This window comes from Rattus norvegicus, chromosome 4, assembly GCF_036323735.1.
Source record: "Rattus norvegicus strain BN/NHsdMcwi chromosome 4, GRCr8, whole genome shotgun sequence".
NCBI lineage: Eukaryota > Metazoa > Chordata > Mammalia > Rodentia > Muridae > Rattus > Rattus norvegicus.
In genome coordinates, this window is record NC_086022.1 from 76,905,892 (window position 1) to 76,920,918 (window position 15,027).

Here is a 15,027-nt window from a genome sequence, read left to right on the forward strand (position 1 = left end):
TGTGGTCATTTTCAGTTCTAACTCTCCTCCCTCATCTCCTTATTTTTCCTGATGGAATCATTCTTTTGAACAAGGGATCTCTCCAGTTTTCATGGCTTTTTTCATGTATTTAACATATAGTTATTTGCCTGGACATCTGTGCATGTGTGTATGTTTGGGGGAGGGATGTTTACTGAAGCAATGACAACTTGTGCATGGCTACATCACTGGAGTAAATGACATATCTTCTGCTAACAACTGCTAATTATTGCCAATGCCGTCTCTGTGGAAGCTGAGGCCACATGGGACCCTACCCCTATCTATGGTGAAATGTTAATGGGCCAAGTTTTGTGCAGTTCCAAGGCTCAGAGAACATTGTAGTGGAAGGCAAAAGAATGTAGCAGCTAAGAATAGGTCAGCAAAAAGTTGTTCTATGAACGTCCCATAGACATTGAAAGCACAAACCCACATCAAGTTTAATCATATATAATTAAAGCACATATCTAAATCTTAGACAGAAATTAGATTGATAAATATAAAAAGATTCCCAGATGGAGAAGCTCAATGAGCTCTGTATAAAAGTTAAAGAACAAGCAGGGTTTAACTAATATTAGCTGATCCATTATATCCAGATTAAGCCCAACATCCCAAAGTATAAAGAGAGTGAACAGCAGTGGCAAGGGTTCTCCCCATGTAGAACTGAAGGTCTTTTTCGTGTGTTAAAGTTGCTATATCCAGAGACCTTATGATCATTCTTCTTTTGTGTTTGTGTGTGTGTGTGTGTGTGTGTGTGTGTGTATGGAAGCAGTGCATTTGTGATGGCTGTGTGTATGTGTGAATATGTGTTCATGCAAGTGCACATACTTGTATGCACATGTGGAACCCAGATGTCAGTGTTCATATCTCCCACTATTCTTCTCCACTGTATCTTTTGAGACAGAAGCCATCAAAAGACTCAGAGCTCAGTGATTGGCTAGGCTGGCTAACCAGTGAATTCAGCTCTTAGGGATCCATACTTAGTTCCTCATCCTAGCATAGCTAGCACTTTACCAAATGAGGCAGATTCCCAGCCCATTGTATTTTTTATTTTTGGTGCTCTAGAAATAACCTTTTCTGTTCTTTACCAGAAACTTGGTATAAATAAAAAGCACATGCAAGTAATTCTCAACGCAGGGGAAAAAAACATAGATGCGGAGGTTAACCAAAACCAAAAACCATCTGCAGAGAGATAATTGTGCATTTATTAGACAAGTCCTGTGTGTCCTCTTTCTGTAAAAGACATTAGGAATCATTGTGCTACATAGTTCTATCTTCTTTCAAACACAAACTCTTCTTTATTACATGTCTTATACCTATTTTTCCAATTGTCTGTATTTTATGTCTCACAATTGGTCTATTTTTTTCTTTACTAAGTATCTGTCTACTGTCTACCTCAGCATTGTGTCTCTTTTTATCCTGGAATGGACACAGTGAAAAGACCTTTTGTCTCACTCTCTTCTACCTTCTTCTAAGTGCTTGTGTTTCCTTCTGATCTATCCTACACCCTATGCCAGAATATTGATAATTTTTTTTAGAAAAAGACAGAAATAGCTCTCTCTGCTTGGGTATTTGAATTGGGCTAGTATGGTCATTCAGGAAATATTCAGAGTGACAATACACAAGATAATACAAAAGATACACACAGAGCTGGAAGGGCTCTGTGTCCAGCTGATTTACACTTTAGCACTGGCAACTGTAAGGTCTTACTATTGTCCACCTTGCCAAAGGGGCATTGTATGCAGGAATGATATTATCAGTGATGTGTTGTATAGCCTCCCAATAAAAGACATTAAATAAAAGAGTACATTTTTATTGGGTAATATTAAACCATTCACTTCCACATGCACTTGCTTTAACCAGCTTGAACAAATTAGTTATTCTCAGTAGATTACCCTCCCTGTTAATTCTATAATAAAAGATTCTAGAGATGGCACATTACTATCATTGCCATTATAATTTTTATTTCAGAATCCTAGTAACCGAATATTCATTATCTAATTGTAATTAAAATGCATGATTCTCTTAAGAACACTTATAACTACTTAAATGAATATGAACTTTATTAAAGGGATAAAAGTAGGATATTAAAATTATTCCAAGAGGGTAAGTTTTATTTTTGAAGAAGTATAAAATTGCAGTGGTAAGAAATAAAGAAAGAATAAGGAAAGGCGACAGAAAAGTCATAAAAGTAACAAGCAGACAGATCCCTGTGTGCTGTGGTAGAATATAAAGTGGAAGCTCCTTGAGGACTGGAGTGAGGAAGTGTTTGCTTTGCTTTCCCCAATGTTAATTCCTTGGAATCCAATGGTGATGCCTTGGAATCCCTGGATACCCAATAAATACTTGTTGCCTTGAAAAGCCAAGTGAATTCTTTCTCAATTCTTTACAATTCCATGAGTAATTTTCCAGCCAGTTTGTAGATGTGACATTGGAATAGTTTCATGGTTGGGCCCAGTTAAGATGTATAATTTTCATTAGGAGATTAACTTATATGCTCAGAAAATTGGGTGGGTTTTTTTTGAGATAAAGCTGTTGTTCAGATGGCACCCAAGCTCCAAAGAAGGGTAAGAGCCTCCCTAAGTTGCCCCTTTTGTTGTCTATTGTGAATTCTTTATTATTATATAGAAAGGCCATCATTCTCCAATTCTTTATTTTTTTTAAAAATTTATTTATTTATTATATATGAGTACACTGTAGCTGTCTTCAGACATACCAGAAGAGGGCATCAGATCTCATTACAGATGGTCGTGAACCACCAGGTGGTTGCTGGGAATTGAACTCAGGACCTCTGGAAGAGCAGTCAGTGCTCTTAACCGCTGAGCCATCTCTCCAGCCCCAATTCTTTATTTTTTGAGTTCATATACTATAGTTCCCTTATCCGGTTATTTTCTTTTAAAAATTTATTTATTTATTTATTTATTTATTTATTTATTTATTTATTTATTTATTTATATTCAAATGCTGACTGACCCCTCTTCCCAATCCCCCTTCACAAGGTTCCTCCTTCACCCCCAATGATCCCCTTTGCCTCTGAGAGGGTGGCTCTGCCCCAAACATCCCCCTTCCCTAGGGCATCAAGTCCCTACAGGATTAGCATATCCTCCTCCACTGAGGCCAGGCATGAGCCCTCTCCCACACATGTGTCTGGGGCTTCAGACCAGCAATGCATGGTCTTTTGTTGGTAGCTCAGTCTCTGGTAGCTCCCATGGGTCCAGGTTAATTGACGCTGTTGGTTTTCCTGTGGGGTTGCCATTGCCTTCAGGGCCTTAAATCCTTCTCCTAACTCCAATTCTTTACATAGACATAGAAAGGCCATTCTCTCCAACTCTTTACTATATATGTAAAGAGGCTGTCCCTCTCTGATTCTTTACTATGTACATGGAGAGACCATCCCTCTCTAAATATTTAATATGATGTGGATATATATATACATACATATATATACATATATATGTATATATATTTATTAGCATTTCTTTACTATATACAAAGGGAGGCCATCCCTCTCCAATTCTTTATTACACACATAGAGCAGCAACCCCTCATTACCTCGGAGGAATTATAAATCAAAGTCAGCCTTCTTTATATACATTGTAGAATTGTGTTTGAATCATGCCAATTATTGACACAAATGCTCATTTTGAGGAGTGATATTAATAACTTTAGTTTATATTACATGGGGCCACGAGAAAGTATCATTGTGTGTATCACTGAAGTGAATATTAATAATTTCCTATGTGTTAATAATATTAAATGCATGCTGACCATATGATAAGCACAATACTAAGTAAGTTGTAGTCAACTAACTTGTTTACATTTCACCAAACATGTTTTGACAAGTAATATAAGTGAAGAATTTCCCCCAAATGGAATATATAGAAAGGAAGAACCAGAATGAACAATGTTAGTCCAAAAATAATTGAAAATCTGAACAAGAACAAAGAATGATGCTGCATTACCTCTCAGGTGACTGGAAACCCAGATACAGGGAAGTTGAGACCGTAACTTGGGTTCTACTTAAAGAAGGGACCAGAACTAGGAATTACACATGCTGTGAAAAATATGATGATGATAAGCCATCAATGGTTTTTCGTGTAAATATACAGATGGAAGCACACAATCTAAGAGTGCACCTTGATCATTTTTATATATTGGTTCACCTATAAAATCATCACTCAGATCAAGCTATGAACCATAACTCTTAGCTGATCTCAGTAAATTCCTCCAAAGAAAACTACAGTTCTGACTTCTAGAATCACAGACACAAACCATTGTGCTTCATACTTTTTCTCAATGCTATATTTTGGAGTTTATCCTTATGTAAGAGTTACTTTAATGGTTGCCATAACAACACACATGACAAATTAAAGTCTTATCTTCAGCTTTTATTGGGAAAGTGTGGTGCAGATCCATCGTCATGGAAAGGCGTGACTGCAGATGCACGAGACAGTTCATCCTATTGCCCCTGCAGTGGGGAAGCAGAGAAATGGAAGGTGGTGCTTAGGTTCATTGTCTCCTTTGTTTTCAAGCTAAGAACCCAGGTCACAGAATGGCACTGTCCATATCTACAGGAGATAGGCCCACCTAAACAAACCTTCTCTAGATCCTCCCTCATAAATATAACCAGATGTTTGATTCTAAAGTCTATCAAGTTGACAACCAAGATTCCATTACACTTCTTATTGCATGCCTGTTTTCTATTATTATGTATGTCACAATTTTTATGATCTTTTGTTGATGAACAACTGAGATGCATCACTTCTCCCATTTTTGAAAAGAAAATTGATTTAACTGGTTGTATTAATAAAGCCTGGTAATTAGACTACCCTAGTGTCTTAAGACATATAAAGTCTGTTTTAATCACTTTTTTTGTCATTGTGACAAAAATGTCTAATGGAAACAACATAAAGGGAAATAATTTATTTTGGCTCAATCTCAGAAGATTCAAAGACAACATTATTTGGTCCTAACATGTTGGCAGTAGCAAGAGACAGGGGAAAGATGTTCACTTCATGGCCATCCAGGAAGTAGAGAAAGAAAATAGGCAAATAGGAGGAGGTCAAAGGAAGACATGGCCTCTAGTACCATAATCCCAAGTGACTTCCTACAAAGTCCCACCTTATTCTTTTTATCAAGCTCCAATAATGCCATCATATGACTAATCCATTAGAGTATTCATTCATTCATTCATTCATTCATTCATTCATTAGGTCAGAGTATCCATGACATGATCTAATTATACCTATACACATCCATACATGCATACTCAGAGGTATACTTTACTAAGTTCCTAGTAAATTTTCAATAATATCAAATTGACAATCAAACTTAACCATCCTACTACTGTTAGTTGGTGGGAATGAGCATAGAGTTAGACACAGCCTTCATAATTAAGATGTTAAGAACATGCCAATTTTCTTTTCCATTTTGCTCTTAATCTCATTTATTAGTTTAAAGATCTGGGCATGGTTTTCCACAAAGCTATGTTTAAGAAACCACTGGATGCCAAAAATGCTTTGTGGACACCCATGATGCTGAACATTTTGCATCAATATATTAAAATGTATGGTATAAAAAGCTCCTTTTCCAGAATACTGGATTAAACAAGGCTAACTATACTTGTATCCAATGAAAAGTTTCTCACAGTCATTATAATATAGTTTTAGCCCTCCAAGACTGATATATTAAGTATACATATCATTCACACATGAGATGTCAAACATCCTTTTTTTTCACAAGAGGGTGTGTTACTATTTTCCAAACTTGTTATTTTCAGAAATTCCAAATTTCAAAAGTGTCCATGATCTTTATATGATAAATTATTCCACATAAATCTTGTCTATTAAAGCCTTAAACTGTAATGTGACTGTATATAAAATGGGGCTTTTTTAGTGAAGTAACTAAGGTTAAGTGAATTTATAAGAATGGTCCCTTGATACAATTCAGTTGATAACATTATAAGATGTTGTGAGAGAGCCCCCTTCTCTCTTTTTGCACATGATCACAGAAGAAAGATCATGTGAGGGTGCAGTAAAATGCAAGCCAAGAAGAGGCTTCATCAAAAACTTACCTTAATGTCATCTTGAGATGAACTCTCTCTCTCTCTTTCATTATTGTGAGGAAAAGAGAACAGTGTGAATCTATGTCTCTTATTTCAGGGCATCTAGAGCAGAACACAACAACACTCTTGAAGAAGATTTAGGATTGTTCATCAAAATAGTGTACATCTCAAGGAAATGAAATAACTAAATACTTTCCAGGCTTGTTTGCATCATATCTTAACTACTTTTCTTTTGTTGCAAAGAGACACCATAAACAAGGTAACTTATACAAGGGAATTGCTTACAGCTTCAAAGGATGCGTACATGTTCATCATAGCATGGATTAGGAGGCAGAAGTGGCACCAGCGCAGTAGTTGAGAAGTCATAACTGATCCATGAGGCAGAGAGACCCATCAGGGAATGACATGAGCCTTGAGAACCCCTCCTCCACAAGGCCACACTTCTCTATCCTTTCCAAACAGTTCTACCAACTGAGGACCAAGCACTCAAACATATGAGTATATAGAGCCATTCCCAACCAAACCACCACACATCACTTTCTTCATTTTAGATTATTGACAAGTGGATACTCTATAAAAATCATGTGGCAATTTCTCCTTCTGCATTTTCAAAGGGGAAAGATGAATTCACTCCAAAAAACACCAGATGAAGGATTTTTGCATTGCTAAGGTACTAATACAGCTCTGAGAGATGGTGGCCCTCACTCCTTTCTTTGATGGCATGTACAACCTCTCTATTGATATTGATACACTCCCATTACTTCTGAACAGAAGATTTACAAGTTATCTAATAAGTTGGAGAACATTACTATAAATTATTTGCTTTCAAGATTGTAAAGAAAATTCGCCAAAGGAGAAGACCTTGATTTTTTTCAAATCTAATGAGCTAAAGTTTTAGAATATTCCTGAGTAGGATACTGAATTTCTGTTTTCTCTGAACCCAAGATCCAGCTGTGTGTAGCAAGCCACACAACTGAAACCCTCATGATGAGATATTCCAGTAGGTTCTTATTCCTGCTGACACAGGAGGAACCAAAATCTTTTTCCCAAAATATGTTGATGTCACATTTCAGAAAAGCTGTGTGCTTAACTGTCAATGATTGAAGAAAGAATTGGTGTGCTCCTTGTTCACAGTATCCAAAACAGGAGGATGCTGGATGTTCATATGCTACCAACCATAGCAATTCTGTTGCAATCTGTCTGCCCTAGAAGTCATAAGTGCTATTCAAGGTTTGAAAATAATAATGGCAAATTGATTGCAGATGTATGGGTAAAATGCAAATAGCTGTATCAACTCCCTATGTATAAATACTGAGCACCAAAGTCACTGTGAGTTCTACCAGGTTGATTTTTGCATTCTCACATCAACTCCAAAACAAGAATGTAGAGATTATGTCTACTCTCTCAATTCCCATTGAATTATGAGCCACTGAACTTTTTTTTTCTCCATCTCCCCACCAGAGTTTCCTGTCACACTCATCAATGGTTTCCACATTTCCATGCCTAGTATGTCTGATGATATTTTTGATACCAGACATTTTACAACATTTAACAGAAATGACAATTTTTCCCTCACAGATGTTTTTGCTCTTTCTCATTCTCATTAGTCATAATTCTTTTGGGTTCCTTCCAAATTTCAGATCATTTATTTTGGATCTCCTTGATTCATCTTTCTCCCTTCATGCTGGATTCTGATAGCAAACTTAAGCCCCTTTCCTGGCTGCCTCTGAGTCTCAGTGCCAGTTCCTAAATGTCAATTTAAAGGTTTATTTTTATTTGAGCCATCTCACCCTAAAGTGTAATGTTTTTCATTATTGTAGCCAAGGGGGTGTGCCTTCTGCAGATGTTTCCATCCCTCAACATCTTCAAGATATTGATAACATAAAAACAAATATTGAACATCTTAAAAGCATCACATAGTTCAAAGCCCAGTAAAAGAAATTGGTCCTTACCTTCAAACAGGTCTTTTGTGTCCACTTCAGAAGCAAAATGGCCTGTTACAATGAAGAAGGAATGGCAAAGTATATATTTTTAAAAAAACTATGAAGTGTGTATAGAAAAGATAAGGACAATCAATATGAGTAACATTGCCATGGATTTGTGTTATGTGGAAGGGACTTTAAGAGTGGCTAGAGGAAGAAAAGGAAACACTTCTCAGTTAAAAGTAAAATTCTTGTCTCATTGGAAAATAGCACCTGTCAAGATGGGGAAATCCACAAAACAAAAACTCACAGCATACCATCCTCCCTTCTAGGACCAAATGCATTAGGATAGATGCTCTTTTACTAAGCAAAGATTGTGGTGGAAAGGACTGTTCATTATTTTCATGGGGAGATTCATGAACAAGCTACTAAAGAACTAGAGAATTATTTTGGTCCTTGACAATTGAGTGAGGAAGCCCAACATTAAGGACTTCTCTCCTAGAAGTCATTTCTAAAGAATGAAACAAAGACAAAATTGGATAAGTGAATTTTTAATAAAGTCAGTATATAATAATATTCTCTGAAGATCACCTAGCCACACCCAAAAATCATTCAGCCAAGAGAAAGGAATGTGAATTAAGCAAAAGGCAGTCAAGGTGAAATGGACACACTGGCAGAGAGCAAAGCAAAGAACTGAGTACCTCTGCTCACTAAAACGCTTGTTGAGGTGTGCACGACAACTCCATTCTTTCCAGGATAGCATGGACTTTAGGCAGAAAAACTGCATTCCACCTTGTTAGGCTACAAAAGGAAGAGAAACATCACACCCTATAACTGTGGACCTTAGCTTTAGGGCAACCACAGGTTGTACCAGGCAGCCCAAATCTCTGGAAGGTTGCAAAAGGGCAGTCAATTGGGTTTACAGTCAGTGCTTTAACCTTTTAGCTTTGTGCCCAAGGAAACCCCTAATCATGGTTCCTCTTTAGCCTACAGTTACAAGCCCCAATCTGCTTCACTGTTTTTCACTTGTTTGTTTCCTTGTCTTTTTGTTGGTGGTCTGTTTTGTTTCATCTGGAACTCAGAATATAGGCCAAACTGGTCTCAATCTTGCTTCCTCCTGCCTCAGGAGAAAAGATGATTTTAGACATAACCTACCATGATCAGTTCTCGTTTACATGTGCCTATGTTGTCACAGGCAGTTCTGAGGAATGCTTGCTGATGTGTTGGCGTTTGAAAGGCAGAAGATCCCATCTTTGAGAATCTACCTCCTCTCTCAATTCCCCATCCCCTTGCCTGCCTTGACAGAAGTAAGAAACTCATTCATACCAGGATCAGATAGATAAAAATTAATACCCTAAAAATAGCCTAGGTTTAGGAAAATTTTATAGGCAAAAGAGAAGTAATAAATTGGGTTTCTCCAGGGTATGAAATAGGTTTTCAGAGATACCTGAATCAGCTGTGTCAGTATCATTTCCTTCTTCAAATGATGCCAGAGAAACCTGGCTGTTCCTAGAGAAGTCTGAGAGGTCAATAAGAAAGACTGATTTTTATAGACATTGGTGTAGCCTTCACTAAGTCCCTATCACCGCTTGAAAAAGCAGCAGTTGGACTGAGAGAGTGAATCAGATTGCTTGGCCATGTCTTTTGGAGTCAGAGATAAAAAGCCCAACTGAACTACATCATTCTAGAATACTCTTGTCTAGTTTTAAGATGAAGGTACACAGAGGGGCTAGCCATGGAAACGGCCTTTCCTTTCAGAATTCTGTGGAAAGATGATGAAGGCTGCCCTTTGTGGGCCACATGTAGAACATGTGAAATGAAGCCAGTCGGGAACAACTTTTAAAGCATCCCACTAAAGGGTTGTGGGAAATACCTCACTCAGTAAAGAACTTTCCTTTCAAGCATGAAGGTCAAAGTTTAGATACGCAGCACTGGAGAAGAGAGATAGGTATATCCCAGGGTTTGATGGCCAGCCAGACTTGGCCAAGTTCCAATCTAGTAAGAGACACTGTCTCAAAAATATCTGAGTGGATGCCATCTCAAAAACTATAGCTAAGATTGTTTTCTCCAAATTTCTAAATTCCCTCAAATCCGTGTGCACACATGCACATGCAAACATACCTGCACCTGCACAGCTATATACAATAATTATGTATGCACACAAAAGAATCTCTCCAAAAATCTACCCAGCCATACTCAAAGGCCAGTGAGCCATGAGAAAGAATATGGCCAGGCAAAAACAAATCAGATAGCCAGGTGCATGTGACATTCCAAATTTTGTAACTTTTTTCTTCTTAAACACATGGGAGAAATACTGAGAAGACCAGGTTATTTGGAGAAAAACTGAGAAAAACAGGTTATGCCTGTATTTGAAAGATATTCCAAGCCAAGATGAGGGATGCTTTCCTGTCAACCAAGGAAACCAAGTTTTGAGATGCCAGGCATTGGCCATGACTTGCTAGATATTCTGAGACACAGAAATTGACAGAAGGCTGATTATCAAGTGTTCCCTCTTGCCACAAGTAAACCCTCTTGCCACATAAGCAACTCTTGCATAGATTAAAATACAAACATAGATGAGCAGATTAAATTGTTGGTAGTTCAAAGCCATCTTCTACTCAGTGAGACAAGCTTTCCTATGGAATAAAAACAATACATTTCTGTGTCACTTAAAGGAAGTCAATTGAAATTCTTTCTGGATAACTTGAGAAATATAAACATACATCTTCTCTTCAAGTTTCTCTGGAAGTTTCTATGTTTCTATTAGCTCAGCTACTAATCAGTGGAGGACATAAAACCAAGCACTTGTTTACTCCTTACCTAGTACCTGAAAAATGAAGGAAGTTGTTAAGTAGATCATTTCCCAATGCTCCTTCCTGTTCTGGGAAAACCCTCTAGGGCCAGGAAGGCCTATCCTCAGTGGGTTCACATCACAAAGGGCCTCAAAGTAGTTATCTCCCAAGGACCACACTCATAAAAAATATTCATGATTTTATGCACATAGAAGTATACCAAATCTGTTCCAGTAATAATTACTTGTTGTTTTAGAATTAAGAACATAAAAGCATAATCAAAGAGCCTAATAATTTCACACCTAGGTAGAGAAAATGTCACCCAGGTAAAATTAACCAATTTTCTGATAGGGAACATTTTAAAGACTTACCTTTAAGATGTAAATTTTGTATATCTTTTCCATTTTAATCATATTTAGATTTTTTATTGAATATTACCTTGTAAAGAAATAAAATCTTAATTAAAGAAAGTTAAACTTACAGAAGTGAATTGTTTGAGATTATTCAAGGAATTCAGTATAAATAAGGTTTTCTTTCTCATATTTCTCCCATTAATAATAAACTCATTCTGATGACTGTTTTAGAATTATTGTGGGTTAATGCCTATGTGTGTTTGTGTATTTTTCCAATCACAAATACATGAAGCCAACTACCTTTAGTTACCTACTTGTGTTTATTTTATAAGGTTCTATAAAACAATATGTCTGCCCTCAGGGAGCTTGCATTCCAGAGAGGCAAATTAGAGAAAACCATTTTGCATAAAGCCTCAAAATGATGATAGGGGCTTTTCTAAGAGACTCTAAATGAAACAGATAATTGTCCAGCATTTATAAAAGGTCTCATCTATTCCCACTGAAAAGAAGTATTTGACTCTGTAATTACTTTCATTTCATAGGGGACATAGTCATGGGTTCTAAAGATCTAGTTGTGACGGGTGTTTTCTTAATTGTTCTAATTGCTTTATAGGGAGCACTATCATATAGCATTGAGGAAGTCTCAATAGTCAGTGGTAACTGAGGACATCATTAGAAGTGTTCAGAAACTTTTACTTTGCTGTGTTAGGCTCAGCTGTTTTCACCTTGTGGCGATCCAGCTATGCTGCAGTAGCTCGTGTGATAGGTCCTGCATACCTATACATAAGGACCATCGAGGGACTGGCAATGCTGCTCTACCTTGGGATGATGACATATCCCTGGGGAACATTCTGTCACCTCTGCCCAGTCTGGTTATCTCAAAGAGGTCTGGGAACATTATTCCCTCTTCTGACATTATTCATAGGGATCCAATGAGAAAAACAAAATCACAACAAATCTAATTAAAATATTTAATTGTGGTTTATTATCAATTCTAGGCTCAAGCAACATCTCCGTCTATATTCTATAAAATAAAATGAATGGGCCAATGATCTCAGCAGAAAGGGTTTGCTTCATAGGCAGGAAAGAACTGCAGGAAGCAGAAACCAACAGAAAGCAGATGGATCCTTGCAAAAGTATCCTTTCCAGAATTAAAATAGAGAAGGCTTGCTTAGCGTGCTGGCTCAGAGGAATTCCCCCTCTTGTTGGTGGCTGGAAATCTCCTTCCTAGAAAACTGGCCTGTACTATTCTATGGCAGTTGGCACAAGGAAGTCCATGCTGGGACAGCCTGATCTGTAGCCTTAGTCCAAACAACAGCCTCCCACACATTTCTTCGACAGCCTCACTGAGGTATTGCTTCTGCCAAGAGGATGGGCAAATGGTTTTCTCATCATTCTCTGGCAAGTTACCCAAGTCTCCCTAAAAGCTTCCCTAAGAAAAAGTCATTTCTCTCTGCCAGGATTTACGGGACAGACTGCTAAAATGGGAACTTTCATAACATCTGGAAGCAAAACAAGCTCTCTAGAGTGAGAATGCCAGTGTTTGTTTTTACATAAAGTTTTTGTAAATATGTTTTCACTGAGCTAAGGGCAGGACTGAGATGCCTGTCTGCAGGCTTCTTTGTTGTCTCCACAGGCAGGGGACAAGCAGCTGAGTATAACCCAAATTCCTCAGGAAAGCTTTACTGGAGTAGAACAGTTCAAGGATGGACCCAGAGACTCAAGTTTTACTTCTGTAGCTAACAGTTCTGGTAGACCACGCACGAGTCTGAGTCAGAGCTCATCTGAGTTGGATGGCAGAATTCCTCTACTGTACAAGCCCACCATCACATATAATTAGTGTATTATGCTAACAAGATAAATAGTACTTAATGTCTCCCTAAATTAGATTGACCTCAATCTCTAAAGGTCATTGATTCTAACCAAATTATGTTTGCATGTGAAATTTTACATATATATATATATATATATATATATATATATATATATATATATATGAGGTAAATCCTTTTGAGGTTAACTGCTCTCTGGGCAAGTGATGAAAAATCTCATCAGAAAAATCTGTGCCGGTCAAAACGCCTACTGCCATCTGTGGATTGGTTTCCATAGGCAATATGGGATCTGATATTCTTTTTCGTTGTATATTTCATATGTATCTCTTTGCAACTTTAAATTCAGTGGACTTCTATTCAGATACTTGACAAGAATAGGTGGAGAAGGTAACTTTTTCATGTTATCTAGGATGATTAATTTTTTTATTGGGATTTTTCTGACATAGCAAAGAATATCAGTTTTACAATTAGCTATACCCTAGGAAAGCATCAACAGATCAGATAGTTCCTCTAAGCATAAGCAGATCTAGTTCTCACTTGATGTGGTATATGAGGGCATAAGGGTATGTAAAACTCAGCAGACATTCTTAAATTTGGGACATCATGTGTAACTTCAATATGTAAGATTAATTGAATGTATCTTGAGAAATTATTTCACCTATAAATAAGAATTACACAATAAGGGTATAGTCCAACCACACCCAAAAATATCTAGGCAGCACTGATTGGATTTAGTGGTTAAAAAAAAAAGGACATAAAAATGGGAGGGACATGAAGAGTTAAGGTAGAGCTGGGAGGAGTTAGAGAGAGAGGAGGTGAGTGAATAATATGATCAAATTCATTGTATGAATATATTAAATTCTCAATAATTAATAAAAATTTATGTAATTAAATGTAGGTATGGGATCAAGTTAGAAGATATGGAACAGGGTAACTGCAGGGTACACAGAATAACCCAGGCAGAAATCCAAATGTGGCCAGCTCCACTCCTTATCCATAGAGCCAGGTATTTATGAAGCACCTGCTCTATCCTGGAGACTTTCATGAACTATTTCAGTCCTTCAAGTAAATATGGAAAGACCAGGAAACAAAAGATGTCCTGTATTTAGCTGATGCACAGCAGGGAAGAAAGTCTCCAAAGGAATTGCTTCAAACCAATTAAAGAGACAAATATTTCTGTTTGGTATCTCATTCTGGTGACTTTGTTGAACTTTCCGTTAACTCTGCATGTGATCACCTGTGGTGTATGTGGTTTGGTCTAATTTCCACCTAAAAGAGCGAATGGCTTATTAGTTACAAGTTCTGGAAATCAGAATGTCAGTTCTATTTTCCATCAGATGGCCATGCCAGGGGTGCCTCTGAGACCCGCTCTGAGCAGTTACTGGGGAAGGAGAGCAAACTCTATTTGGGGTTTTACTAAGTACATTTCTGAACAACTATTAAAAATGCCAGTGGTGATCAGACAACATAAGCTATAATTCTAACACAGCCGCCACATGTTTTTCTGTCTCCCTGTGATTCAGGAGGAAGGATGCTGGCTTCTTATCCTACAAAGATCACCTGCCAGTGAGCCAGGTGGTGGTTGGAGATACTGACCGACAAGGCTCAGAAGCCAAGCTGAGCGTGGGTCCCCTGCGCTGCCAAGGAGACAGTAAGTTTGCCCAGCAGCTGTGGCTTGCACTTTCTTATCACATTGAATAGTGTTTCCAGGCTGCTCAGAAGATGCCAGAAAACATGCGTGTTTTTTTTTAAAAAATAGGACCAATAGAGAGATACATGGATCTTTATTGCAGAAGAGAGTGTGTCCAACATAGAAGCCTCAATTCAGGCATAAGATGCGAATATCCATCTTCCTCATCTATTCATATGTAACAAGTTTGACTACCTAAGCTTATGGTAGTATAAATAGCAATGCTAACAGCATAAAAGTGCCACTCAACAGCTGGGATTCCACTGTGTGCTGCTGTTAATACCATTAGCATGACTATTTATATCACCATAAAACTGAGTTTATGGTGATATAAATAGTAGCATTATAGCTTAATGTAT

At 37.6% G+C, this 15,027-nt stretch overlaps 1 protein-coding gene and 1 long non-coding RNA gene across 4 annotated transcripts in view; one reads left to right on the forward strand and one right to left on the reverse strand.

Annotated features, from left to right (window-relative positions):
- Cntnap2 (contactin associated protein 2) overlaps positions 1 to 15,027 on the forward strand; it is a 2,256,901-nt gene that overhangs the window by 1,796,534 nt on the left and 445,340 nt on the right. For all 3 annotated transcript variants that reach the window (NM_001427648.1, XM_039109027.2, XM_039109028.2), the window contains one exon: positions 14,502 to 14,629. In NM_001427648.1, the coding sequence (NP_001414577.1) occupies positions 14,502 to 14,629 (128 nt within the window). The remainder of the gene's footprint in view (positions 1 to 14,501; positions 14,630 to 15,027) is intronic.
- On the reverse strand, positions 4,389 to 9,719 carry LOC102549132 (uncharacterized). Its single transcript, XR_353282.5, has 5 exons — positions 9,449 to 9,719; positions 8,703 to 8,802; positions 8,032 to 8,073; positions 6,089 to 6,181; positions 4,389 to 4,483 (listed from the first exon to the last, which is right to left on the reverse strand). It is a non-coding gene; the product is annotated as an uncharacterized LOC102549132 (long non-coding RNA).